The following is a 17,777-nucleotide window of genomic DNA, read 5'->3' on the forward strand; positions in this document are numbered from 1 at the left end:
GGTCATTGTATTTTGTGTTTTCGTTATATATTTGGTCAGGCCAGGGTGTGACAGGGGTTTATGTTATTGTATTTCGTATTGGGGTTTGGAGTATTTGGGATCGCGGCTGATTAGGGGTGTTGTATAGGCTTGGCTGCCTGAGGCGGTTCTCAATCAGCAGTCAGGTGATTCTCGTTGCCTCTGATTGGGAACCGTATTTAGGTAGCCTGAGTTTCGCTTTGTCTTTCGTGGGTGATTGTTCCTGTCTCTGTGTAGTTTCACCAGATAGGCTGTAATTAGGTTTCACGTTCCGTTTGTTGTTTTGTATTTATTATAGTTATTTCATGTATCGTCACTTTTCTTCATTAAAGACATGAGTAACCACCACGCTGCATTTCGGTCCGACTCTCTTTCTACAAACGAAGAACGCCGTTACAACTGCTCTTTCACACTCCGCCTACAGGAAGGCTCGATACATTACAAAGGGCCATGAAGTGTCATGATGTGCCTTTCACATAGTCATAAATAATGACACAAGAGTTTCTTAAATTATCATAGTAGTTCTTGTGTGGTTTTTATTCTTACTTTTATTTTATGTTATATTTTCTATTATCTATATTATTATCATTGTTGGAAAGAGCTCTCAAGGTGAGAATTTCACTGTACTGTTTTACACCTGTTGTATTTCACATGGTAATAAGCAAAGAGAGGGGAAAGTAGCCTTCATCTTGCTAATGTAATCATTTATCAGAGATTACACATTGTTAAGCTTTCGCGAATTTACAACCAGTAATAAGTCATAAAAACAAATGACCTTTGGCCATGCTTTCTCAAAAACCTTAGTTTTATCTGTGGTAAGAATGTCTTTGACACACATGATCAAATATTTCTGTGAAATGTCTCCATTCATCAACATTATGGTGTAAACAAAGTTGTGTAAAATTTGAATAAAATTCAACTGGAATAGTTGTAAGGTGGTTGCTGGAGTTTTTCCTAGCCACCGTGCTTCTACACCTGCATTGCTTGCTGTTTGGGGTTTTAGGCTGGGTTTCTGTACAGCACTTTGAGATATCAGCTGATGTACGAAGGGCTATATAAATAAATTTGATTTGATTTGGATCGAATCCCCGAACTGACAAGGTACAAATCTGTCGTTCTTGCCCACAGTTCCCCGGTAGGCCGTCATTGTAAATAAGAATCTGATTTTAACTGACTAGCCTAGTAAAATAAAGGTTAAATTAAAAGATAGGCCTACTATCTACACTCCCCTCCCGGTGCGCATCACTCCAACAACCAATAGAAGGGCAGGCTGTTGGGAGCCTTGGAAGTAGTGGCTGCTGCGAGGGCAAAGCAAAAAGTATGCTAGTACAGGAAAATACTTTTACAGAGGTATGGAGAAGTTTAGGTCCCGTAAAAATATTTTACATGTTCGTAGTGTCAAAGGAATACGGTCGAGGAATTGGATTTAAGGACTAAACCGGACAACATTGTCCTTGGGTTGTAACTTTTACTATATTGTATTTTCTCGCGCTTTTCTCTAAAACTTGGGGAGGACTTCAGTGTGGCTAAAATGTCCGCATCTATGCAGCCTCTCAACGCTGCGATGTATGCGGTCGTTTTCTTACTGTTTTCCCGAATAGAACTTATACTTGGATATGATGAAAACACAAGGACGTGTCCGTCTCCATGCACATGTTTTGGAGACCTGTTGGACTGCAGTCGGTTGAAAAGGCGTGGAATTCCTGAAAATCTTCCCGAATGGACCGTACAATTGTAAGTCAATTTAGAAAGCTTTTGTTGACTTGCCATTTTATCTTCACTACCCATATATACGAACAGCTATCTTAATTACTTTCACACCTATGTTTGAAATGAGTAATTTGATAGATACAGGTTTTAACATAGTTACAACAAGTGTATGAATGGAATACTCGAATAGATAAATTACATATGCAGAGAATTACGTGATTTGTTACATTGTTGCCAACTTTGTTACGTTGTTGCTTGCTGACGATTCGAAGAGAATGAAACCGTTTGAAAACAAAGTTTATTTCCCTTCACATCGACAAGAAAGGGAAATCAGTCCTAAATCCTTACTTTTTATTCCCAAAGACTGGTTTGCTGTTTAGAAAGTATTTCGCAATGACGCAGGATAGGCCACTCCATTTTCCAAGGTGCAAGCGTTTCGTTTTTTTGTAATTCAGCAGACGCTGTAATTTGATACATTTTTGTACTGTTTCTCTTACTGCCCCCATGTGGGACTCGAACCCACAACCCCGGCGTTGCAAGCGCCATGTTCTACCAACTGAGCCATAAAGATATTTACTGAATAAAAGTCGTGTTTGTCACATTTAGAATTATATTATTGTTTTCTTTATATTTATTTATGGTAATTTCGAATTCTGAAAGATGTAGTGATATATTGGGTCACTTTACCCCATTGTTTACCATTCCTTAGCAGCATTTGGTGTTATTTCAGATATAGACAAATACTGTACACATCAGGGAAATAGGGATTTTGCACTCGAACTACACTGTAATTTAAATCAAACGTATTTCTTGCAATGTCACACTGCCTACAATTATTCCATGTGAATACCTATAGGATATGTGAGCCATACTCCTCAGGAACAAGAGGGAAGCTCAGTCTTGTAAATAATAAAGCAGGCCGTTTTAGAAGAAAATATAACACTAATGACCTTTGTACATCAATGTCCCATTATCAGTCGTTCTACACTAGTGAATCATTAGTTGGCCTACCTACTGCATGGAGTTTTTTTATTAGGATTTTTCCAATCACCCATTAGGCCCAACAAGACATGCCAACATCAGTAGGCTAGTGAGTTGGTATAACTGTTTGCTTTTGAGTTTGTTGTTAGTGCAGTGAGGTACAATAATTTGCCAACATTATATAGTTCATGGAAAACTTTCCACAGGCTTTTGGGATTTTGGAGCTATCACAATTTCCATGAACGAAGAGCATAAAATGCCATCATAAACAATTGATTAGAATTCATTTTGACAACTTGTTGAACCTGAAGAGGTTGGTCAACTGTTTTTTCAGCATGTAAATATCAGGTGACATCATGATAAGGAGCTAATGCAGAATACAGATGTCCATTACACTAGGCCCTAGATGAGACCAACTGCTGAATGACAATTGTTTTCCTTTTGTTTATGAGGTGATACCATCATTGGGCCTTTCCATATTATGTGAGCTCAGAAGTTCTTCAGTCCCCAGGGCTATTAAGACACTAAATACATAATGTCAAATGAAGTCATAGTCACTCCAGGCCAATCTCCCATGGTAATGCCTCAAATGGTTGTTTAACATGTATTAATAAGCAGATGTTCATAGGTCTGCCTGCCTGGCTTCCATTCAGACTGCACCATGTTGATATATCCTCACTACTAGCTTGTGTTTTTTCTAGTTCATATTTCACAACACATCTAGGCTAGTTAGTCTCCTGTTAGAATGTTTGTTTGGCATTTACAAAATGTGTGCTGCCTGCTCTGGAAATTTTACGTTGCCAGAAAACACAGGCACAGCCTCGTAACCGACCAAAAAGGGAGAAAAAAAGTTCCACACGGGGAAAATTCTTTGCACTCCGGCATGCTAATTTACGAGTGTCTCTCCAGCACATCTTAAACTGCCCGGCCCTTTGTTTTCCAGCACCCCATTATTTCTGCTGAATTAGCATCTCCAGAGCCACCGATGGTACTGATTACGGAGCCACTGTTGGATTAGTTCGTACAAACTCTCTGAAAGAGAGCGAAAGCGAGGGAAGGAGGGATGGATGGAGGGAGGGAGTGAATGTGGGAGGGAGAAGCATTTATTTTGAGCTTCAGATTTCTCAGTGAGTGAGCGAGGGGTACAGGTTTTACAATTCAAATGTAGAAAAGTTTTAATTTTCCCAAGTTTTTTAGGGTTTATAGGAATGTAGCATAATATGCATTTGAGGAGGTAAGCACTCTCAGGAGACTCACTCAACATTGCTGTATTACCAGACCATTCCACCCACAGCCAGTTCTCACCTCACTAAAAGCAGATGTGATTAACTATTAGAATAACTTGGCATTATAAAATAACTTTACGTTTTCACAGATTTACATGAGTGAGACGGGCTTCAGTGTCTACTAAAAAAAATCCAAGTTAAAGTGTGATATCAAGCCCATACGTTATGGCACTTCAGAGATAAGGAGAGAAAGCGCTCTGGATTATAATGTGAGAGCTTTAGCTGGTGGGAAAGGGTATGCCTTGTATCAGTTTGGAAGTCAATGACCTATTTTCCCTTGTGAATCTGTATTAGTCCAAGTGCTTTATAACCACATCAAAGAACCAGCGGGTCTATCTTATCTCATTACTAAGAGGATGGATAACTTGGTTTCATTCACTCGTCAGACACGGATAAATGTGTGGCGCACATTTTCAAGTCTAATAGACACAGGCCAAGGCCTATATAGCTGTACCGATTTAATCTGGTCCACTTTTGGACCTGGATTTTTGAAGGAAGTGTAAGTGTCAGAAACCCTCAGGGTTTATCTGGACATTTTTGATACGACACATCTCCACTTCTCCCATATGGCCCGATTAGTGGAACAAAAACATACAGCTGCATGTTGGGAAGGGAAAACAGTTTCAGAGAGAGAGGTAAAACTCTTGTTGAAGAGTTGAAGGAACTATTTGCTGAAGAATAAAACCAGGGCCAGATCTAGAAAATGGCTTAGAAACTCGCTTTCCCAGCATTGTGAATAGATTAACAGTTGTTCGGTTTTTTCCCTCCCTCCTCTCAGCTCCAGTTGATGGATTCCAGATGGGGGGCAATCCAAAAAAAGGGTCTGGCACCACAATGTTGATCGTGCACAGCAGCGTCAATAACTCCACAGCTTTATAACACTCTGGGACAGGCAGGCTTCTCTAGGCATGTTTTCCACCCCCTCTTAAAAATGGAGAGAAAAAATTGAATCTCTCCCTTCCGTAACTTAGCTGGTTGTCTGTTTTGGCTCGGTGATTCAAGAGCGGATTGGATCCATGAGCTTGTCTGGCTGGATTTTCTCTCAATGTTTTAAAAAAGGCTGTTATGCCAAAACTAGGCCTATAGCTAGTTAGCTTAACTTTTTTGCATACAGTGGTTTGTTTTGAAAATGACTCAGTTGCTTTCCGACATTACTTCAGTTGGAGCTGTATAGGCTAGGCTCACTCAGACAAGTTATGTCTCCTGTTTAAAAACAGAAAGGCCAGTATATGATTGGTTGTGAAGCGAACGGCCCTCCATGTTGTGTAACTTTCCTCTAACAAACGTCTTTCTTCACAGGGACCTGAGCCATAATAAATTGCAGTCGCTCGACAGCACTGTGTTTAGGAAACTGCGGTACCTAAGTGAGATGTAAGTATACTCTGTGTTCTGTACTTCCTAGAGTAAACAACGTCAGTCACAAACACTCTCCCTCCACACCACATGTGACAAACAACCTTTGTGCCTGTGTGTTTACAGAAAGCTAAACAACAATGAATTTGAGACGGTACCTGATTTGGGCCCTCATGCGGCAAACATCACCACCCTCATTCTGTAAGTATTACTTTTGAAACAACCCTCCCCCCACCAACCCACCCATCAGAGTTGTCAGTACTAGTTAACAGTGTAGAGCTGCTAAGCCCTGCTCCTCCCTCCTTGGTGGAACCCCTTTTGGCTGAGTTGGTTCCCAGACTGGGTTGTCCCAGGCATGGCAGCCAGTTTGAGACAAGTCAGTCACATGTCTGAAAATGAATGTCATCGTTAAAAATGGAATCGCCAGAGGTGGTTCCAGTGTTTCCATAAGTGCTGATCCAGGATCTGTAAGATTAGAGTTTTCTGTCTGTCCATCTCATTTCCGTTATAGATAGTCTGTATGAATAGTGTGGTATTTCATCCATCTGGAGGTTGAGTGTTTGTATACACTCCTAGTAGGATGGCCCCAGAACATGATGGAGCAATGTGGGGCTTTCATGTGTTTTCAAAGACAAATAGACCCATCAGTGTCAGAGGTTTCAAAGCATTGATTTCAAACTTTTCCCCCGGCACAATGTCTCACAAAATCAATGGATAGGAAATTTTTCCCCCACAAGAATGCATCCATCTCAGAAACTAGAAAAGGCATATTGCTCATCAAGCCTGAACTTGACAAGCAGTAACACCAGAGAAAGAAGCCAACAGCCAAAGGGGATTCAGAAGTCGGCTATTAGTCAATTTGTCTTCAGACTTTTAGGTGTATAGCCTGTATAGCCACAGATGTGGCTGGCGGTATTACCTGGAACTAAAACAAAATACAGTACACCAGTGTATGTTTGATTTGGTTAACTTATGAACATTAGACATCAGACAACATTCAGAGGTTTTAGGAGTTGTACAATAGTATTCCCCTCTACTCTCAATTCTCCACTCAAGATGTATATTTGGTTGCTGTTGCTTATTGAAACATATCATGTATGAATAGGAGAACAATTCCAATAGATTTCACCATTGAATGTTCCAAAGTATGTCAGCCGGCCTAGTTGTCATCCTCAATGTGCTTTTGGGAATGATCAATTCATACTTTCTTACCACAACGTGTGTTCATTTGTGTCTCTGGGTGCTTGCATAGTATTCCCAGTTGCATTGCTTAGTGTCTACTTGGCAACTAAAATCTCTGAGGGGGGGATTTAAATACAAAATCCCTCTCCCCACTCTTTCTTTTTGTTGCTGGTATTGGCATCATTGATGGAGAATATGTGTGTGGTATTTCGTATTGGAAAAAGAACCGAGTTTTGAGAAGCCATCAGATGACTTATTTTTCAGACTGGCGCCTGTAATGAGAAGCAGGGCTGCTGCGTTAGCATCTGACCCAAATGGCTAATAACACAGTTAACACATCATCACAACTTTGTTCCTGTACATTGTCAGGTTGCAGTAGGACCACATCAACTACAGTGCTATAACTGATACATAATACACAACGTCTACCTGAAGGGAAACATGGTTGAACGATGAGAGAAAGAGTTATGTTGGTTTCATACAGTGTTTTCAAACCCTGTCCTCGAGTACCCCCCAACAGTACACATTTCTGTTGTAGCCCTGTACAAACACACCTGATTCTTGCTAATTGAGGGCTTGATGATTAGTAGACCAGTTGAATCAGGTGTGTTTGTCCAGAGTTACAATACAAATGTGTACTGTTGGAGGTACTTGAGGACCAGGGTTGGGAAACACTGGTTTAGTAGATTTTAGGTTATTGCAGTATTGAGTTACAAAGTTACAATGTTTGTTGCCAAAAGCTTTGTAAGCAAGACATCCAGGTATATCTGTCAGCTTAGTTACCCACAGAACTAACACTTTATAAGAAATAATGAATTGGTAGATAAGCAGAATATGAAGCTCTTTCCAGTTCCAACTTCCAACCAGTTCCAACCTTTTCCATACAAAGAGATTTCATCAAACCGTCTTCTCCAAATACCTAATCAGCCCTGGAATCACCAGATAATTTGTAGAGCCCACCAAACTCAACGAGAGGTGGTTTCACAGCAATCTGGTTTAAGCCCCCACCCCCTACCATAAATTCCTGGGAAATTGTTCAATTAATTAAGATGATCACGACTCAATTACTACCAGCTGCAGGGTTATTGCCGTTTGTTTTTACTCTGGGCTGTGGGGTCAAGGAAGTTGACGAGAGCTGCCGCTATGTCTGCCTGGCTGTTTGAATAAGTGGCATTCGATACCCCGGGGCTTTTTTCCCCCTTACTCCCCTCCCAGGCTAGAGTAATGAAGGAAGGGGAAGAAAATCTCCAGTATGTGCGAATGGAAGGGAAAAATCAGACTGTACTAAATAGAGAAAAAAAGGGGGGTTCAGGATTAGGAAGCCTCCATTGTTGATTCAATGTCATTGCATTATTAAAAAGTAGAGTGTTGCTGCCTTTGGTGTAACTTGTTTGTGCATGTGTGTTTCTGACTGACAGCGGCCTCTGCGGTTTAGCTATAATTTATATGGATTTCTTTATTATTTTAATTCAAAAAGGAACATTTCTGTTGCAGCGTCACCTTTCTATAATCGTCTCACACTGTGGTCTTGTTTATGTAGGTCATATTTCTTCAGATAAACAAATTCAGAGTGTGAAGGCAACTCAGTCCAAAAATATGGAGTAGATTTGCTCGAAAACAGCCAAATTAGACACAAGTGTAAATCAAATTGAGATGTGCTGCTGTGTGGTCTTATTTTTTTAATGTTAGATTTTTTTTACTGATATCAATAAAATTCCTTAGAGTACACTTAATGGTTCTGGCAGCACATTGCAGCGGATCTAGGATCAGCTTACCATTAATGTGGAGTACACCGCCTTCTATTCAAATAGTTTTTAAGTTGTCTACTATACCCAAAGGCTTGGAGTTTCCTCAAGTTGGGAGACATGCATGTGCTACCTGCTTAAGTTCATGAATAAACAATGCACAGTTTGAAAGATGCTTTAAATTCACCTGGTCGTACATTTTAATGTGTGTTAAAATGAGATGTGTGTGTACAATGTGTGTTAAAATGAGAACCTGAAGAGACCCAAACAAGAATGACAGGCAGGTCTTGAAACTATTAACATAGTAACCTTATTTGTGAGAAAATTGGTTAAACAAATTTGAAGTGTGTGCCGTCCAAATGGACAATGCCCCGCTTGTTTGTCCGTGGAGTTGGCCCGACGGGTGGAGATCAACAGATAAGCACATGGAACTCTCCGGTACACAGCGTTTAGGTTGGCCTTTCAAAAGCTCTCATTAGATCTCTGGGCAGATGTAGGGGAGTAGAGAAAGATGGAGAGAAACTGTTTTGTTGAATGGACCGTCGCCAAGTTCTCCTCCACGTCTATCCCTGCAGGCCTCAACTGCACAGTCTCAGTTGATATCACAGTCCTCATCTGCCACAATGTTTAAAGTTAGAGTTGGCTGGGTGTTGAGATTCTGTAGTATGTTGTACTTACAGGTTAATACAACAAGGTTCAATTAATTGCTCAGTGGTCTCTGAGATTCAAGCAAGTGAAGCCATTACAGTTCCTGTAGGTCCTCACCTAGCCTATCTCTCTGTCTATCTGGAGAGGGCTGGCCTCTGCTGTGTGTAGTCCATGTTTTGCCAGATGGTCTTGACCACATCCTTCAAAATAGGGGTCCTCATGAGGGTTATAAAAGGCGTTGACTTGTGTGGTCTCTGATTCAGACACATTTCGGTTGAAGGCATTCAGTTGTATAACTGACTAGGTATCCTCCTTTCCCTTTCTTTGAACTTCCCATGACATTACTTTTTTGTGGATTCTTATGCTCCATATGGTTCATGTCAAGTTTTCAAAGCCATACGAGAGGCTCGTTTGTAGCAGCACACTGGGTTCAAGTGGGAAGTGTGTCAGAGAGTAAGGATTAACAACATCAGCTTGGGACACCATGTTGTATTTGGGGCTTCCCCGATGGAGGGGCTGCTCATTCTCCACAACTTAGCCGAGGGTTAGCATCACATGCAGCTCAACGGAATCCTTGATGTATCTGGCCCATTTGCACTCAAGCTAAAAAGGTTTGTTCATATATGAGTTGTCTGGTGGTGGAGTCTAGGCTTCAGGGTGATGCTCCACAGCTGGCTAGATGTTTACTGTGTGGGGAAGGGAGAGGGGGTTGGGGTACAAAGACCAGGGACTCATCATCATCACCACCACCACATCACACCTCCCTCCAGCTGACAGGCCCCAGGGTCAGTCCGTCTTTTGTAGAGGAACATGGACTGAGCAGCCAGTGTTGACAGTTGCTTTCCAACTGCCCCCTCCCCTCAAAATATATTGAAGTCCGGGGCTCCACAAAACTGGAAATACAGGTTCTTTATTTTTTTTCTCGCAGCCCGTCTTCTCCTCTTCTCTTAGCGACCAGTCAGGGGAACATGTAAACCCAGGCCCAGGGGGTGTGTGCCCCTTTTGTTTGGGACCACAGAGGCCGTGGTGCGTGGAAAGTCCTTTGCAAATCTGAACACAAAAGGCTGTCTTGTACCCTCTCTACTGCGGGTGGTGTGCTGCACTGCACCTAGCTCAGCCTGTGGCTGTTGCCTAAATTGTGTTATTATAAAAAATAAAAAAATGAAATCATTTTTTTTAGGCAGTGACTGAGTGTTTAAAATGAAAAAAGGGGGATTGGGTTTCAGCCTCCCCAGAACCTACCCTCTACCCCCACCCTCTGCCCCACACTCTTACAGTCGGTTGGCATAGAACCAAGCTTTGAGTCTTGGCCTTGACGGAGGCTAGGCAGAGGGACGTGCTGTGGCAGGTTCTACCCCTACGTGCCCCAGAAACCCCATCAGCCTCTCCTCCCTGGGCCTCTATCCATATATCCTCCTGGTACTGCCTTTGTTCCAGGTTGGACTGACTGACAGACACACTCGTCTGTTTTCCTCTGTATGTTTTGGTGGTAAGGCTGCCAAGGGGTGTCACTGTCTCAACGTGGGGAGCCTAGTCATAAGAGAGGTATGGATGGCAGATTTAGGGAAATGTGTGGAAAATGACTGCTCCGTCCAAGTCAAAGATCCCCCTTTCTGAGGCTTCATGATGGACTGAGAAGCTATGTTGCCACTGTGCTCAATTTCTCGCTTGATTGTATCTTCAGTGCTGTTTTAGTCTCGCTTTGGCCAGGCGTACAGCGGAGCTGAGCCAGTTTGAGACTTTGAGTCTGGCTCTCAACTAGTGCTGGTTCCGTGTGTCTGTTTCATTGTTGTTTTCTTATTGGCAGCTTCTTGAAGGGTACTAGTGTTCACATAAAGCAGTACTTCTCAGCCATGTCAATGTTCATCCATTTCTCCAAAGGGCTGTATGTTGACGTGTGCATTGCATGCATGCACAGTATAGGGAAAACGCTAACATTCACTTTGGTCAGTATCAGGAAAATGCACAAAAAACATGTATCATAAAGAAGATAAATTTAAGAACTGATGCGTTAATACAAGTTATCTTTTTTTGGGGGGGGGGGGGGGGGTGTTGTTATGTTAGCCTTGCAATTAATACTGAAATGGGGCCTGCAGTCTGGTGTATTAGAGGGAATTCCTACTCTTTTCCCTCACTCTCCCTTTCCCTCGCTCTCCCTTTCTCTACCCGTCGAGGCCCATACACAAAGACGGCTCTGTACAGACACTGTTTATAACTAAGCAGTCCCTGCACTGCAATTTAGGAGGCGTGCAGCTCAGGAAATTGCCAGCCTCTGCTGAGGCATGCTTTCACTGAGGGAATGGTATTCATCAGACAAGTAATTGGCAGGTTATTTTTTTAAATACCTTGTTAGTAATTACCTTATAAACAAAATAACACAGCACTAAACCAAACGACTGTTTTGACCTTTTGAGATGAGTAGTGACATTGGTTAGCCCAAGGTATTGCCCAGTCCTCCCCCCTTTCCTAGACAACCAGGGAACTGTGTTATTTTTCATGGTTCAGGGAGAGACTCAATGTTCTAGGAAAAATGTATAACATTAACATAATAATAATGGGAAAACAGGGGTAGCGAGGGTCGAAGGGAATGCTCGGGCGAGGTTGGTCATTTTTAAATACCACCCGCTAATTGACTGCTCTGAGTGTTTGTATGTCTGGAAACGTTAGACTGGTGACCCGCGTTGTTAAAATACACCGTATTTTCTATCGTTCATTGGAGCCGGTCGATCTGTGTTTTCAGAGCAAACAACAGGATCACAAAGATCTCTCTGGAGCAGCTGAGGCCCCTGCAACGCCTGGAGACCCTGGACCTCAGCAATAACAGCATAGTGGATATCAAGGCTGACTCCTTCCCTGCGCTGCCTCTCAAGAACCTGTGAGTCTGTCCATTTGGACTTTTTAACTAAAATGCATGCTTAAACTCTGTCCAAGAATACTATATAAGTGTGTTGTGTCTTTGGCTATGCCGGATTAAGTGATATGACATGCTATTCTATAAAATAATTTCTACGTAATTAATATTACCTGTTGAGCTAATCATGTCAATGTAATTAACTAGAGAGTCGGGCACCACAAAATAATATTTATAGAGCTGTTATCTTCCGAATAAACTCTTAAAGACCCAGTAATATTTTACATCAATAGCAATCAATATTAATCGTCATCTTAATTCAGTCTCATCTGAAAGTTGTAAATTCTTAGTTATCTGCACGAACCCTGGCTAACAAGTTGAATCAGCAATACAAAATTGGGTTTAATTATTTACTAAATACCTAACTAATCACACAGAATTACACATACACATATTTAAATCATAACTTGATTACAAATTACGTCATAAAGGAAAACGTCCCTAGCGGGCGGAACAGATATGACAGCTTGTTACACAATAGAAAAGGGCTGGGTTTGAGTGAAAGAGCGGGAAGACTGAGGAACAAAGGGCGAAGCTGTGCTATCGTAAATACAGTATCTTATGCATTCTAAATTCCCGCCCATTTGGAAAAGGAAAATGCAATAAATATTTACTCTGAGCTGCGCTTCGGTAGGTTGGTGGTAGATGGAAGGCCGTGTTGCCCAACCGAGTCCTTTGTCCTTTGAAGAATGTCTCTGGTGGTCAATTGGGTACATTGTAGTAACGTCGTTGTGTGATAGACGGGATACTCTGTTTGTTCCTTCCTAACCCTCATTTGCAGCGGCTGTTGCTAACTCAACGGCTAGGAGGTATCACTTCTGCAGTGAATAAGAGTTCAAAGTTCATACCATTCGCAACCAAAGCTCATGCTAATGTTGGCTTCGTTCTGAAGTTATTATCTGAACCATTCTGACATCGGACCGTCGTCCTCACGTCCTCGGAACAGGAGGTTATGTTGTCGTCAAGGGCTTATATAGGAAGGGAGAGGAGAGCGTGTTTGAAAAGTTTTATAGCCCATGTTCCTTCACAGGGGCGGGCCACTGATTGAGCAGAGCCCTATCGTATGAAAACCCAAATCTCACATTTTAGAAGCTAAAATCACATTTCATCCCATCACGAATAATTTCATATTCAAACATTTAAATTGAACAACAATTCCATGTGAATGCGATAACTCTGATGTGTAGACTTTCCACTGTAGAGTTTATGTCATCTTATCATTGATGAGAATGTCTCAGATGACAACCGAACTGACATCATATTCATTAAGTACCACCGCATATGTTCAATTGGTCGGAATATAGCCAGAATATAGTTCATTTCCCCCCACCTTCTGATGTTCCCAGAATCTCTATGTTAACCAAGGGTTTTGAAAATGTAACATCAGTAGGGTAGAGAGAGGAAAAAGGGGGGAAGAGTTATTTATGACTGTCATAAACCTATCCCCAGGCCAACGTCATGACAAGTGTTTGGATCAAATAGTACAATTTTGGCGGAAGTACAACAATGTTTGGTCATTTTCCTCTTTGCAATTAATTATGTGATCAATATCTCATTATGTATTTTCTTCTCCTCTAGTATCATGAACAACAATCGCATTTCCACCCTGGAAACGGGCTGTTTTGTCAACCTGTCCAGCACTCTGCAGGTCCTCAGGCTCAACCGCAACCGCCTCTCAACCATCCCTGCCAAGATCTTCCAGCTCCCCAACCTCCAGCACCTGTAAGTGACAATTGCACTTTAAGCGCTGTTGGGGTTGACCACAAACTATACTATGACTGCTCTTTGAACGGTTGTGTAACAGTCCACGACTTTTCGCTACTCTTTGATGTTTCTCTGACTGCTCTGTGAACTTCCTGAAAACACATTGTGACTGCACTCATTGACAGTGTGTTGTCGTGTTCAACCACTCTTTGACCACACTTCCAACAGTCATTGACATCTTCTTGGCTTCTCTTGGATGAATTAGATTCCGTTTCAGCCTCACTTCTTGACTTGAGTGAACTCTTCATCCTTCCCTGCATATATGATGCTGCAGTTATCTTACGGTCTGGTTGTGGTCCAACCTGCAGGGAGCTGAACAGGAACCGGGTGCGCAGGGTGGAAGGCCTGACGTTCCACGGTCTGCACGCGCTGCGCTCGCTGAAGATCCAGAGGAACGGTATCAGCCGCCTGATGGATGGAGCCTTCTGGGGCCTCAGTAACATGGAGGTCCTGTAAGTAACTGTCCTCTGTGACAAGAAAGTGTGTATTTTTTTACTAGTGTACATTGGTGGATTTAACAGCATATGTCTGGGTGCAAGTGTCTGCATACTATCTTTTGATACATATTTGTAGCCGTATGTCTAGACAATACAACGATACAGTGTGGTATCAGTGTGGTATCAGTCCAAGCTAACATACGTCTTCATCTCTGTCTGTCTGTGTGTGTCTATATGTCTATGTTGATGACTGACCTCTGTTTGTATGTCTCTGTGTGTCCCTGCAGGCAGCTGGACTACAACAACCTGACGGATGTGAGTAAGGGCTGGCTGTACGGCCTGCTGACTCTGCAGCAGCTCCACCTGGGCCACAACGCCATCAGCCGGATCCGGCCTGACGCCTGGGAGTTCTGCCAGAAACTCAGCGAGCTGTGAGTGACCCTTTTTTCATATTTTTCTTGTTCTCCCTCCCTCTCTTTTCCCTCTCACTTTCTCTCCTATTCACACTGTGAACTCCCAACACCTCTCTCTTTCTCTCTCTCCCTTGCTCTCACCCACCTTCCTCACAGTCTCCAACTCTCCACTCCCCCCCTCTCTTCCTCCACCCTTAGTGCTCAGTGCCAACACCAATGCAGGGCTCCTGACAAAGTATTACTCCCCCTCTTCACACCTGCCACTATAGCCCCCTTCCTTTAATGCCTCGTCAGGTCTATAGGGGAGAAAGGGGGGAGAAGGAGGGGGGGATTTCACAACCAGAGTGTCTGCAGCGACATATTGTTTCCTTTGTTGTTAACATTGTTTATGGCACTGGCCAATTCCTAAGTCCGCCATGTTTTGTTGGTTTCTGAAAGGGGAGTTGTTGTTTTTTTCCCATTTCTCTTATCAAGTGAACCTGAGAGTTAACCAAATTGGCAGTTGACTGATCTTTTTCGCCCACTCTTTGGTAAATAGCCTTCTTCCAGGTTTGTTAGTTTTTTCGTCTGATGCTTGCGTTTGAGGATTTCTAGTACAAAGTTAATACTTTTTATACTGTCTGCATACGGTTAAACAAAGTAGACCAGCGGTGCAAGGTACAATCTACCTTTCAAAACGGTTTAAATAGTTTTTTACTGGATATGCCTTGATAATAATTAGATAATATGTTTTAGTAGTGGTTATTAATGCTTATTACAAAGTACTTATTGGTAATTCACAGACTTATCTGGCTAGATTTGGTGCACGTTCCTAGTGATCTGAGGCCAATTTATCCTCTACCTCAACTGTTTATCTCTACCCCCCCTTTTCCATTTGCCCTTGGGGTTTGAACTGTGTGATGCTGATGCTCCTTCTCTCTCCACCCGACAGGGACATCTCGTCCAACCACTTGACAAGACTGGAGGAGTCCAGCTTTGTGGGCCTCAGCCTGCTTGATGAACTCCACATCGGGAACAACCGTGTGAGCTTCATCGCAGACGGAGCCTTCCGAGGACTCTCCCACCTACAGATGCTGTAAGTTTGAATCATTACATTTCATTGAATTACTTGTCAGAGATGGCAGCTCTATTGTATAATAGTGCTGAAGCATTAAATACTTATTTTCAACGTCCCACTGGCAGTGAGTGTATTAGCCATGGTTAATATCACTAATCCTAGTTCTTAGTTTCCCCTAAAGTTGTTTGAGAAGCCTCAAGGCTCATGAGAGTTTAGGGATGAACTTGATTTAAACTTGTCAGTGACATGGTTATAACAGTCATCAGTCTACACTTTTAAAAATATATATTTGACCCCTTTTGGTAGTTACAGTCTTGTCCCATTGCTGCAACTCCCGTACGGACTCGGGAGAGGTGAAGGTCGAGAGCCATTGACACACTGCTCGCTTCAGCCAGCCACACCAATGTGTTGGAGGAAACACCGTACAGCTGGCGACCGAAATCAGCATACATGTGCCTGGCCCGCCAAAAGGAGTCGCTAGAGTGCAATGGGACAAGGACATCCTGGCCCACCAAACTTTCATCCTTTCATCCTGGCCCACTGGGCCAATTGTGCGCTGCCTCATGGGTCTCCCGGCCGTGGCCGGTTGCGACACAGCCTGGGATCAAACCCGGGTCTGTATTGACATCTCGCCTTAGACTGCTACTCCACTCGGGAGGCCTCATCAGCCTACCCTTTATCATTGTTTTGTGTTCTATAAGAGAAGCTCTATCTCACATCTATGAGAGTACATTAGCAGCTAGCTAACTTCTCAGATGCTGCCTGCTTGTTGGATTTCGCTCCCTGTCCCTCTCCACACTCATCGAGGCGTGAGTGGAAATATTCTGCCTTGTTTGTTTTCGGTATGTGAAATAGCTGAACGTACTGCCTGTGGTCCCCCCCCTCCCCCCACACACATAAAAACCTCAACAAGCCAGCAGAGTGAGACTGAGTCCACCGCTCCATCCCCCCATCTCCAGACCGGCTCCATAACATTGCCCCTTGTCCCTCTCTTAAATGGAACCAAATGTTAACTGTGCGTGAAAGGTCAACAGAGGGCAGGTGTGTAGGTAGGTGGATGGGGAGTTGGGGTGACTTAGAGGGCTTTACCGCCCAGCCCAGCCCCTCTCCACAACCCACTCCTCTACCCCCTCCACCCCTCCTCAACCCCAATCATTTGTAACCAGGCATGCAGAGGAGGAAACTAGCTGTTTGAAAGTATTTAAAGAGACTTGAGAGAGAAGGAGCGGGGGAAGGGCGAAGACGTCCAGCAAATCTCTAACAGACATGATGTACTGCAGTGTGCACATGACATTCAGTTAGTTTGAAAGATATTTCAGATTTTTCAAAACCCTTTGATATTTAGTTAAAAAAACAATTCCCCGGGGCGGAGCTAGCATGTTGGAGTGAACCGCTGTGTGTGAGAGGCTCCTGCAATTCTTTTTGTGAAATAATCTAATTTAACCTACTTCATGGCACTTTTTACAACAAACGTTTCTTTCTAATACAAGATTGTTACTTTCTATGTGAAAATGCCGAGTAATAAGCCACCAAAGGACAGTAAATCCACAGTGGAGGCCTACTCCCCACTAAACAACGAGACAGACATGGCGGAAGGCACAGGTAACAACGTGACACTTACAGAACTTACCCGGGCTTTGGGGGAGCTACGTGTTGCTATAGCTGAGGATCTTAATACTACTATTGCTGAATTGGACACCAAAATCGAGAGCATCATTCGAAACGGTCGCTTCGCATGGCCAGAGTATTGTGGACCTTGAGAAAGCTTCTGAATTCAACGCTGGTAGGATCGACGAGTTAGAGAAGCTATGCACGTCATTGCAGGATAGTGTGCAGAGGCTTTCTGTGAAAGTGGTCGACCTGGAGGGCCGATCCAGACGTAATAACCTTTGCGTTGTTGGTCTGGCAGAGGGGGTGGAGGCGGGCTCTCGCCCCACTGACTTCTTCGCCAAGCAATTGAAGGATGCAATGGGATCGGATGTTTTGGCTTCAGATCCCCAGCTGGACCGTGCACACCGCTCCCTTGTCCCAGTGCCTGGACCGGGCCAACGTCCTCGCCCAGTAATCATCTGTTGTCACAGTTTCAAGACCAAGGATCTTATCCTGCGTGAAGCTCGAATGAGGGGCAACCTGTCACATAAAGGGCACCCATTCCGTGTCTATGAGGATTATGCGCCCGATGTGGCAAAGCACCGCGCCGGCTACAGAGATGTCATGACCAAACTCTACAAACTCTATCTTCGCCCAGCCTTGCTCTTCCCTGCAAGACTTA

The 17,777-nt window shown here is 43.3% G+C and overlaps 1 protein-coding gene across 1 annotated transcript in view; it reads left to right on the top strand.

Annotated features, from left to right (window-relative positions):
* The first annotated feature begins 1,305 nt into the window (after positions 1–1,305).
* LOC109886648 (leucine-rich repeats and immunoglobulin-like domains protein 3) overlaps positions 1,306–17,777 on the top strand; it is a 28,770-nt gene continuing 12,298 nt past the window's right edge. Inside the window, exons 1-8 of the mRNA XM_031831682.1 lie at positions 1,306–1,752; positions 5,295–5,366; positions 5,475–5,549; positions 11,664–11,798; positions 13,413–13,556; positions 13,907–14,050; positions 14,323–14,466; positions 15,380–15,523. Coding sequence (XP_031687542.1) covers positions 1,550–1,752; positions 5,295–5,366; positions 5,475–5,549; positions 11,664–11,798; positions 13,413–13,556; positions 13,907–14,050; positions 14,323–14,466; positions 15,380–15,523 — 1,061 coding nt within the window. The 5' untranslated portion in view covers positions 1,306–1,549. The remainder of the gene's footprint in view (positions 1,753–5,294; positions 5,367–5,474; positions 5,550–11,663; positions 11,799–13,412; positions 13,557–13,906; positions 14,051–14,322; positions 14,467–15,379; positions 15,524–17,777) is intronic.

This window comes from Oncorhynchus kisutch, linkage group LG9 (assembly GCF_002021735.2).
Source record: "Oncorhynchus kisutch isolate 150728-3 linkage group LG9, Okis_V2, whole genome shotgun sequence".
NCBI classification, from domain to species: Eukaryota; Metazoa; Chordata; class Actinopteri; order Salmoniformes; family Salmonidae; genus Oncorhynchus; species Oncorhynchus kisutch.